The sequence below is a fragment of the Carassius auratus genome, chromosome 5 (assembly GCF_003368295.1).
Source record: "Carassius auratus strain Wakin chromosome 5, ASM336829v1, whole genome shotgun sequence".
In the NCBI taxonomy this organism is placed as follows: Eukaryota; Metazoa; Chordata; class Actinopteri; order Cypriniformes; family Cyprinidae; genus Carassius; species Carassius auratus.
In genome coordinates this window covers 23,693,604-23,705,075 of record NC_039247.1, presented here as the reverse complement: position 1 = coordinate 23,705,075, position 11,472 = coordinate 23,693,604, and the positions used below count along the sequence as shown (strand labels likewise).

General features: G+C 34.7%; 1 protein-coding gene across 2 annotated transcripts; it reads right to left on the bottom strand.

Moving 5' to 3' along the window:
- Positions 1-2,828: 2,828 nt before the first annotated feature.
- On the bottom strand, positions 2,829-7,681 carry LOC113069389 (layilin-like). Of its 2 annotated transcripts, XM_026242454.1 has the most exons (8): positions 7,470-7,681; positions 7,020-7,037; positions 6,282-6,579; positions 6,049-6,206; positions 5,784-5,828; positions 4,817-4,903; positions 3,610-3,712; positions 2,829-3,534 (listed from the first exon to the last, which is right to left on the bottom strand). In XM_026242454.1, the coding sequence occupies exons 1-8, from the start codon at positions 7,543-7,545 to the stop codon at positions 3,183-3,185; spliced, it is 1,137 nt and encodes a 378-aa protein (XP_026098239.1). In that variant the 5' UTR covers positions 7,546-7,681; the 3' UTR covers positions 2,829-3,182. The 2 variants fall into 2 exon arrangements, with proteins under 2 accessions (XP_026098239.1, XP_026098249.1); XM_026242464.1 differs by lacking the exon at positions 7,020-7,037.
- Between the last annotated feature and the right edge of the window lie 3,791 nt (positions 7,682-11,472).

Below are 11,472 nucleotides of genomic sequence, written 5' to 3'. Positions count from 1 at the left end.
ACGGATGCGTGAAAATAAATAAAATCACAGGCATAAAGAAAGCTATCTGTGCGTGAAATACAGCAGACATCATTATATTGGAATTTATATTATTTATATATTTTTTTATTTGTATCCTATTATTTATATTGTTTGACAAACCCTAAATAACAGACACATAACGACAACAATAATCATAATAAAAATTGTTATTTTATAGTTTTGTGAATTATTAGTAGTGTTTTATACATTTATTTAAACATCTGTATATATGTGATCGTAGTGCTCCAAGCATGTAGTCAGAGAGCGACCCCTAGCGTTAACAACGCTTACTGCCGTCATGTTTTGTTTTCGCCACATAACTACACGTGCATCTCAATAAATTAGAATGTCGTGAAAAAGTTCATTTATTTCAGTAATTCAACTCAAATTGTGAAACTTGTGTATTACTAAATAAATTAAATGCACACAGACTGAAGTAGTTTAAGTCCTTGGTTCTTTTAATTGTGATGATTTTGGCTGACATTTAACAAAACCCCACTGATTCACAAACAACAAATAAGAATATTTCATAAGACCAATTAAAAAAAATTTAATAATAAAATAAAATAAAAATTGTGAATTGTTTGCCTTCTGGAAAGTATGTTCACTTACTCTACATGTAGGCTACTCAGTACTTGGTAGGGGCTCCTTTGGCTTTAATTACTGCCTCAATTCGGCGTGGCATGGAGGTGATCAGTTTGTGGCACTGCTGTGGTGATCTGGAAGCCCAGGATTCTTTGACAGTGGCCTTCAGCTCATCTGCATTTTTTGGTCTCTTGTTTCTCATATTCCTCTTGACAATACCCCATAGATTCTCTGCTGGCCAGTCAAGCACACCAACACCACGGCCATTTAACCAACTTTTGGTGCTTTTGTCAGTGTGGGCAGGTGCCAAATTCTGCTGGAAAATGAAATCAGGATCTTCAGAAAGCTGGTCAGCAGAAGGAAGCATTTAGTGCTCCAAAATTTCTTGGTAAACAGGTGCAGTGACTTTGGTTTTCAAAAAACACAATGGACCAACACCAGCAGATGACATTGCACCCCAGTTCATCACAGATTGTGGAAACTTAACACTGGACTTCAAGCAGCTTGGCTATGAGCTTCTCCAACCTTCCTCCAGAATCTAGGACCTTGGTTTCCAAATTAAATACAAAACTTGCTCTCATCTGAAAAGAGGACTTTGGACCACTGTGCAACAGTCCAGTTCTTCTTCTCCTTAGCCCAGGTAAGACACCTCTGATGTTGTCTGTGGTTCAGGAGTGGCTGAACAAGAGGAATACAACAACTGTAGCTAAATTCTTTGACACATCTGTGTGTGTGGCTCTTGATGTCTTGACCCCAGCCTCAGTCCATTCCTTGTGAAGTTCACTCAAATTCTTGAATCGATTTTGCTTGACAATCCTCATAAGGCTGTGGTTCTCTCGGTTGACTGTGCATCTTTTTCTTCCACACTTTTCCCTTCCACTCAACTTTCTGTTAACATGCTTGGATACAGCACTCTGTGAACAGCCAGCTTTTTTGGCAATGAATGTTTGTGGCTTACCCTCTTTGTAAAGGGTTTCAATGATTGTCTTCTGGACAACTGTCAGATCAGCAGTCTTCTCCATGATTGTGTAGCCTAGTGAACCAAACTGAGAGACCATTTTGAAGGCTCAGGATACCTTTGCAGGTGTTTCGAGTTGATTAGCTGATTGGGATGTCACCATGTTCTTATTTGTTGTGAATTGGTGGGTTTTTGTTAAATGTGAGCCCAAATCATCACAGTTAAAAGAACCAAAGACTTAACTTCAGTCTGTGTGCATTGCATTTATTTAATACACAAGTATCACAATTTGAGTTGAATTACTGAAATGAATGAACTTTTCCATGACATTCTAATTTATTAAGATGCACCTGTATGTAGTAAATATATCTAGTTTCAATTTCATTCATTTGTTTTTGTTTAGGTTTCATTAACATCACTGCATTCACATTCCAATATTTGCATATAAGAAACTTTTGATCATTCATTATTTCACAGGAAGAGACCGTCTGCGAGAGATTGTCACAGAGTAATTACTGAGCCCCATACAGCACATCCAGTAGAAGGAGCATAACAGGGTCATGCAAACCAACCAGTGAGAGCAAACAAGCTGTTTCATATCCAAGCATCTCATTCTGATTTGTTGAGCAGCTTGTCCGTAACATTGTACAACCTTTGAGTGTTCATCCTCTAGAATTTAGCTTTAAAGGTGCATTAATAACTAGTCAGTCATAGCAGCCCATAAAAATTTGAATCATAATATAAATAAAAAGAGAGAGAGAAAAAAAGGCAAACTACATCTGATAATCATGTGACCTGTAAACGTCAGATGTTGTTGCACTGAAAGTCTAACTGAGAGTAAACTGTTTTCTGAAATCTGGGAATTAGTTTCTCTCATCAGGGTTATTAATGTTAACTGAAACTAAAATTAAAAACTGAAAAAAACCCTTTAAACTTAAATTCTAATTTATATCTATTTGAACGCATTTTCTTTCAGCCAAGGCAACATTTTTCATATTCATTTAATTACTAAAATAACAAAAAAAATTATTAAGGTAAAACTATACACTAAAATGTAAAAATTATATAGACATATTAATAAATAAATAAATAAATAAGTAAATAGAAAATAATAAATAAAGTAAATATTACTGCAAAATTGCTAAACTTTTAGCAATACATTAAATAAAATTAAAATAATCATTAACTGAAAAAAAAAAAACTCTTTAAACTTAAATTCAAATTAACATCTATTGTTACTTATTTTATTTCAGCCAAGACATTTCTCATTTTCATTTAAGTACTAAAATAACAAAAGCAAATTCATATAAAACTATAAAGTAAAACTTTTTAAAAATGATATTGACATATAAAAAATAAATAATAATAATTAAATAAAAACTAGTAAACATTACCACAAAACTGCTAAACTTTTAGCTAAAATTTTATGGAATAGAAAATATGAATAAAAATCTATTTCAAAATATTAAAAAAAACTATAATGGTATATCAAAAGTGCTAAAATAATACATCTCTCATTCATTTAGTACATTTTGGACTTTTCAAAAATGCCAGAGTCCACACATATCCAGGTCTTCTTTTGAAACATGCAGTTAAATGCTGATGTCCGTCTTTCATATCAGTAGCCATATAATTCATCCATCCATCCCTGGTCTCTGTAATATCTCCCGCTTCCACGGCCCTGCAGTGTGTCATACAAATCGTTGGTCACAAAGCTGCTCTCAGTGCTGGCCAGTGTCACAAAACCACTTTCAGTGTCTCGGCCTGCCAGGTTGTCGTAATCTCCAGGTGGAGTGTCTGGAGAAGAACCCAAGAAGGAAGTGTTCTTGATGTCAGGCCGCGTGCCAGCCAGGTCTGATTCATGCTGCCTTCGGATAACATTATAGACGTCAGGGCTCGGGCTGTTGCATCTTTCTCCAGGGGCCCAGTATCCCGGGTCCTTTGGAGGGATCTCAGTCTGTTGTTTCTTCCTGTTGATTGCATGATCTCAAATTAACCAGTTTTCAAATGTTTTGATCAGTTAAGTGAGCTGTCAAACAACATACCTTTTTGAGAATAGCTTAAAGCAGAAAACTCCTGTCCCCACAATCAGCAGCAGCAGAAGTGGTATGGTTGGCAGCACAATGTAAGCGATATTAAGAACACTGTCTAAAAAAACATGCAAGATTAATTTGGTTAGTGTGATCAATAAAGTTCAAAGTTTGGGGTTGGTAAGATTTTTTTTGTAGTTAGTATCTAATGCTCACCCAGGCTGCAGTAATATTGTGGAATTTTAACAATATAAAATTATTATTTTTATTTTAATATATTTTAGAATGCAGTTTGTTTTAAATGCAAAAAGTTCAGTGTCACATGATCCTTCAGAAATCATGCTAATATGACGATTTGCTGCTCAAGAAACATTTCTTATTATTGTACATTTCTCAATATTATTATCAAACAGTACTGTTTGCTGCGTATTTTGAATATAAATCTTCAGTTACACTATAAATGTTTGAAAAACATTTAATCAGTTTAATTTGTGTCCTTACTGGACATTTTAAGTTTTGAACAACATTGTATATTTGCTAACAGTGTATATATAATACATTTTTAAAAAAAAATTCCATGAAAAAAACAAATAAGTATCCTGAAAGATACATTTTAAAGTACATTTTACAACTATTGGAGTATATTTTATATACAATTTATACTTAAAGCTGCAGTCTGTAACTTTTGACGCTCTAGCGGTTAATAAACAGAACCGCTTGCGTCTTGCGGAAGAACATCGTAGCCGGAACTACTTCTCTCTGTTTATGTCTATGAAGAATCACAAAGGTACTGGGTTACTCCGCCGCGGTACCCCCGAAGCAATCTAAAATAGTATGAATATAAACACTTATTATAGGTGTACCCTAGTGATTCAGGACAGGCTAAAAACACGGTTTGGAAAATGGATTCATGGTGTACTCGCTTATTATATACAATTTGTTTACTTTGAACACAAAAAAAAGTTACGGAGCGCAGCTCTGATTGGTTGTTTCTCTTACCGCTCCTGGTAATTAATTGTGAAATTGACTACCAATGTCAAATTGTAAATTGTTGTACACCATTTTCTTTTAATGTACAGTGGTGTCCAAATGACTGAGACCACAAATGAAGATATGCCTACTACTTTTAACTCAGTAGCTATATCTTATTGCAAATTATCAGCATAACCATTTGAATGAATCAAACTTGTATTTGAGATGATCCAAAGAGAACAAGATTCACCTGGAGGTTCAGATACGAGCACCCTCATTCCATCATCCTTCTCTGTGACAGAGGGGTTTCTGGGTAATTTGGCTGTTGGAAGAGGATCTGTAATATATGTGAAATAGGTTTTATGGTTTTATTTGGTGTAAAGCAGTATAAAAGTAGGCTATGCAACAAACAAACACGTTCAAATAAACCAATAAATGCAGACTTTCTCATATTATCACAAATTGGCATGATATAATAAATCCATGCAACATTAGGTGAGTGGTCCCCAACCTTCATGACTCCAAGGGCTGCTCAAGACAATATTTGAAGGTCCTTCCACCTACGCTGATATGCAATATGATTATGTTAATTACACTAAATTTAAATGATTTTAACATGGGATAGTTCATGAAAAATAAAAAAATTCTGTCATTATTTACTCGGCCCCAGGTTGTTCCAAACTTATATATAACCAAACAGTCGACAGCAGCCATAGATTTCTATCATATTTTTTTTCCATGCTATGGAAGTCAATGGCTACCGTCAACTGTTTGGTTACCAACATTCTTCAGAATATAATGTTCGTGCTCAACAGAAGAAAGAAACTCATATATGTTTGAAAGAACATAAAGGTGACATCCCTATTCTCATAGAAATAGAATGATTATTAAAACAAAAAGGTGACATCCATATTCTCATTGGTCTAGAACGATTATTAAGACATAAAGGTGACATCCTTATTCTCATAGAATTAGAACGATTATTAAAACTTTATAATTATTGTCCTTTATTGTGTTTACTGATGCCCCCTTCTGGTTGAACAACTGCACTGCAGTGATCCACTGCAATAGGTATCCTTATTTTACCAAAAAAAATAAAGAATAAAAAAATAATCATAATAATTTATTTTAAGAAAACAATTTTATTAATTATGCAGAGGTACTATATTAATATACAAATGTATTTATCTTTGTCAAGCACAATATCCCCAGCTTACCTTCAGATGTTCTATTTTCTGCAGGGATGGGTGCTGGAGGATTATCTGAAACATCACAAGAGGACCATGTTGTCATAATCTACACAGTTCTTGGTGTTCTAGGAAGCTCTAATTAAATATAGCTATAAAAGCACTGAAAATAATACTATTAAAATGTAATGCTTAGTGTTGCGGTTTGTTCAAATCAATGAGCTACAGTGCTGCATACCACTTGTGATGCTAATTGACAAAGAGATCAACTGAATATAAAACAAGCCTTTCCAACCTTTGGTGTACTTGCAGATAAAGTTGTTTTTGGTTTCACAATTGTCATCATTCCACTGGAACATGTAAGGCCCACCCTGATCCGGAGAAGCAGATGGCTGATGGTACATCACAACACACACCTCAAACCCACAGGAAGGCTCATCCCAGTGCCAGTTCCTGTCGCACACAAACACAGAACAATAAGCAAAAGCACCTACAAAGGAAATGTGCCTAATGTGGCTCTGATCCCACCTGAAGGTTGCCTGGCTTCCATCCAGCCAGTAGTACTGAGAAGGACAGTCTCTGTTTATCTCCTGATGGACTTGATCCCTACGGAGTCCGATCCAAAAGTCTCCATCTGATGCTTTCAGTTCATGGATGAAGTTCTCTATCAGTCGCTGCTCAGTCTTAGACTCAATACTGAGAAGATCTCCACCATCACTCCTGCAGGCTCGACTCGCATCTTCAAAGTTGAGCTTACGCCGAGCGTCTTGAAAAAAGGCGATTTTATAGCAGGGTTTCTCCATGCCACGCTTGCATATCTGCTGGCCTTGAGAGACACATTAAGACAACGGAATGTAAGTTTATTGAAGTCAAGTCACCAACAGAACAAAACAAAACAAACGTGTTCCCTTTACCTTTGGCAAAATGGAAAATCGAATTTTCTGCATGCATGTAGCCCTTTAGTGTGCACATATTCACATGTGTATATTTAATTATTTTTCTAAAGCAATGGTTTTTCAGACAATCAGCAAATCCAGGGACTCCCAATGTATAAAAAAGCGTTTTGCTTTCACAAAGAACATGAATAACATTGTGAACAACAGACCACTGCTTGATGCTCAGTCGATTGGTAAAGTGCCCAGGGTGTTCCTATTACCTTTTTTTCTCAGAATGTAGATATTTCAAAAATAAAAATGTAATGTAATTATGTTATGAATAAATAGACACGGAATGGAGAGATCCATTAGTGTCTGCGGCAGAACATACCTCTGGGCTCGTAAATGTCTGCACCACAGAGAGGATGGACAACACATCGGGTTTACAAGTGGTGAAGAGAGAAAACAGCCAATCTTAAAACATGATCTGAAGTCACTTCCTATATTTAAGCGTCTCATTCAAATGAATTAATCAGGAAACGACTGAATCTATCGAGTCTAAAGAATGAGTTAAATCAGTGAGAAAAAAAAAACAATAAAAAAAAGATATTGCAAAACCTTTTAAAATTGCAGCATATTAGAATATAGACATCTTTAAATATTATACATATTATTAATAAGAATATAGGTTGTCAAAAGACAAAACAAAACACTATAGACTGATAGTCTCTCAGATGTGACATATTCAGTTAAGGAAGCTTTTCTTCTAAATAGCATACCTATAGTTTAATCTTTTGAAATAGTAAAATGCAGCATTTTCTTTCCTGAACGTGTAACTCACCTCCCAGAAGCTTTGACGCGCACGCGGAGACGCTGAATAAAACCAACACGCAGCCACATTTTCTCATCAAATCCATTTGATCACCTTTTAACAAACTTCCATTGGCATTAAAAGTAATTTCACCAAGACAGTGAAAAGCCAAGTAAATAAAAAGTGAACATCCAACACCAGGAAGGCTTCGTCCGGTAGAGAACCGATCACCTGTCCCGTTATCTTCTGAAATCTTCGTGAGCGTCCAGGGAAGCACGCGTGCGCGTGACCGAGCACACAGAAGATCATAACACGTCATCAGCTGACAGGAATGAACTCGCCACGGGCTTTTATATGTAGATATCAACAAATCACACAAAAGGTGACAAGGACACAGTGCTCACAGTCATTAATATTTTAATATTTGATGTGTTTCAGACAATGATAAACAAATGTAGCTAGTCTAGATGCATTGTAAGTAAACTTCTTAAACATTTGTCTATTTCCTTTGATAAAATGACACATTATGTTTCAAATTTGGGACAAGTCACTTTGTTTACTGGAGCTTCTGAACTTCTTTCCAGTCCTCATCCACAGATGATGAAAGCGTCTTGAGAGGCAGTCTACACAGAACACACAAATGATTTCATGATGTTTTCAAAATCCAATTGGTTTATTATATAAAACATGATTTGAATTTACTTTATATATATATATATATATATATATATATATATATATATATAAAATGCATTACATGCTTTTTATATGTTTTGCAGCATTGTAAGTGCGGCACAAAAGTATATCTGAGCATTATTGTAATATGTGTCGAGATTCTGCATTTAATTTAATATTGCTAGAAACCAATCTACCTCACAAAGTCTCCCTGTGACATTAAATAAAGAATTTTGCAATGATGCATTTAGAAGACAGGGAATTGTTTTGGATAATAGGACAGGTAATCAATGCAGGTTTGTGCTGTCTGTGAGCAGAGAAGATCAGACAGATTTCAGATCAATATCCAAGCCTCAATATAAGACCAAGCTGGTTTTCCAATAACCCCTCATCACAGGGTCTAGAAATCAATTTTAGTAGGCTTGGAATCCATATAGTAATGAAAATGTAACTGTCAGTAATTTCCCTCTCTTTTAAAGTGACAAACCATTTTCCTCCTCACCAGTTTACCTGTTTAGATAATATTTAGGGGTGAGGGCCTGTGTGCTTTACCCTTTTATAATTAGATGTGATTTACAGTAGCAGCATCAACGGACTAGCTCCCCTTATGCTGTCCACAGCAGTAAATTACTACTAAGCACACAATTATGATTACTTTATTGAATTCAGCAATAAATTACACTGTACCATCACCTTTAATTGTAAAAAATCTATTGCACTGGTATTGATAAGTTGATAAATAACCTTCTTTCCACTAGGTTGCCTTTTGTTTGTTTCAGTAGGAAATCATCTCGATCTGTTAAGAATATACATCAAACCTGCATTAAGTCTGCATGACATTAAAAATAAAGGACTCAAAGATAACAACATGCACATAAAATTTTACATTTTTATAGTAAAAATTAAAATCAGATATGCTCACCAAGGCTACATTTAATCAAAAATAAATTCAAAACTGTAATATTGCTTTAGAATAAATGTAATAATAACCTAATAATTTATTAAATAATAATATTAACTTTTAAAATTCCTGTTTTCTGTTTTATTATATATTAATATTTTAATCTTTTATCTTTAGGGTCACATGATTCCCAGTAATCATTCTTATTGGTGCTTGAGAAATATTTCTTATAATCATCATCATCATTCTTCTTCTTCTGATTTATTATTAAAAATCTTATTTAACATTATTAATGTCTTTACTGTCACTTTTGATCGACTTAATGCATCCTTGCTGAATAATGATAATCTAAAAAAAAAAAAAAAAAAAAACACAGACCCCAAACATTTTGGAACAGTAAGTTATGTAAACTGTAAAAAAATGTATATTAAAACTTTCTACATCAAAATTTCACATATGTGTTCCTTGCTGTTTCTTTTATTTTGTGAAATTTACTAGCAATTCTAGCAATTTCACTATACGTGAAAGCCTTTCAGTATCATAAAAAATATAGCTCATTAAACAGCCAAAATTGAGATGCACAACATCACATTCCAGCCCCCAAAATAAATAAACACAACTAAAAACTGACTTGGGTGAAGCTTGTATTAGGCTTGTGAAGTACTCGTCTCAGCAGGGGCTGGATAAAGCACCACCAGTCCGTAATCATCTGGCTGCTCCCCGGAGAGTCATCATTGTCTTGAAGAAGCCCACCCCTCCTTTCCTCTCCTCCTCTATAGGGGAGGGTGCCCTAAGAAGTGCTGAGGCTCTGGCGAAAAAGTGCTGAGGAAAGGAGAGGGAAAGCACTCTAATGAATGGGAGAGGAATAAAACACTTGGCTGTCTGAGGAACCCTGTCCTGCAGCATCCAAATATGCAATGGCTGTGTTAGCAGAAGCCCTGAGATGAGGCTCAGGCTTATACAAACTGAACGGAGAGACCTGAGAGGATGTTTTAAGCTAATGGGGCCAAGTACTTCTTTCCAAGTATATTTCTTACCTTAATTCGCTCATCCCTCTGCTTTTTCAGAAGGGCAATAATCTGGTCTCTTTCCATCGCCTAATACAAATATGTAAATGAAGTAAATGAAGAACCAAGGTACACTGCGTAACAGTTGCTGAAGTATAATACTATAATAAATGTAAAACTATTTAAGCAAAAACTATTTTAATTAATAAATATTGGTGTTATATTAGTGTAATTTATGTATGGTTTTTATTAATACTTTGAGTTTTTGAGAAGTTTTATATTGTCATTTTAATTTTAGTTTAGTTTTTTTCCATCTTATTATTATTATTATTAACATTTTAATTTTAGTTTCAATCTTTTATTTTTTATTTCCAGTTAGTTATTTTAATCCTTAAAGGGATAGTTCACCCAAAAATGTAAATTTTCTCATAAATTACTCATCTCGAAGGTTTGGAACAACTTGAGGGTGAAAAAATGAAAACAATTTTAATTTTTGGAGGTACTATTCCTTTATTATTAAACTAAATGAGAAAGGTTGATTTGGCAAACTGTTTTTCATTTAAAAATTCTATTTTATTTTATTTCTGCTTTATTTATAGCTTTAACAAATGTTGTAATAGTTTTAGTTTAGTTTAAGACAAATACTATGTACATCATGTAAATGCACACTGCGTATTAGTTACTGAATTTACAGTATCTACCGACACCTACATTGATGCCCATCTGTAAGAGATAGTGAAGGAAACATACACTTTTATAGAGTATAACAGCACTGCTGAATTAGCAGCTGTCCGAGTGTACCAGCCGACAGCTGCACTTACTAAACAAGGCTCATAATTTTGATTTAGCACCCATAGTTTCTGGCTGCACTTAATGTCATTTCATGAAATCCATTACATGCTTGTACACTGTAACCATTTTTCATGCCAGTGTCATTTTATGGCAGGTTAATCAGTTATATTAATGTAATGCAATGTCTCTGTTGATTATTATCACCAAGTATAAACATCTGTCATACTGCATTCTGCTAAAACTCATACGACTAAATCTAACGGAGTTGTGGAATACAATGCATCGATTGCATGATTACATTTTCCCACACTGTATTAAACATTACAATAATATAACAACATATAGTTTTTGAATTCAATCTCTTTGACAGCGTAAACCCATTTTTTTAATACCTCCAATATATAACCCTTTAAGTCAGAGGGTTTGGGAATGAGGTTAATTAGCTAAGAGTAATCTCATAAAATGGATCTGTCCTCCAGAGGGCCATCCATCTTGGGGTTTCCAGGTTGATTACTCACTGTGGGAAAGCAGACATTACAGGAAGGGAACATGCTATCTTCAGATGCAAGGAGATGAATGACTGACCAGATTGTGAAGAACACATGAAACACCAGCTTACTGTATGTATAATGTGGAATGCTACATGGAGTACAGCACA

Bases quoted from the DNA above. Each gene is read 5' to 3' on its own strand.
- LOC113069389 (XM_026242454.1), bottom strand. From the start codon at position 7,545: ATGGATTTGATGAGAAAATGTGGCTGCGTGTTGGTTTTATTCAGCGTC. The intron at 6,207-6,281 runs GTGGGATCAGAG...TGTGTGCGACAG, and splicing joins GGAAGCCAGGCAACCTTCAG to GAACTGGCACTGGGATGAGC. The intron at 5,829-6,048 runs GTTGGAAAGGCT...GTGATGTTTCAG, and splicing joins TATCTGCAAGTACACCAAAG to ATAATCCTCCAGCACCCATC.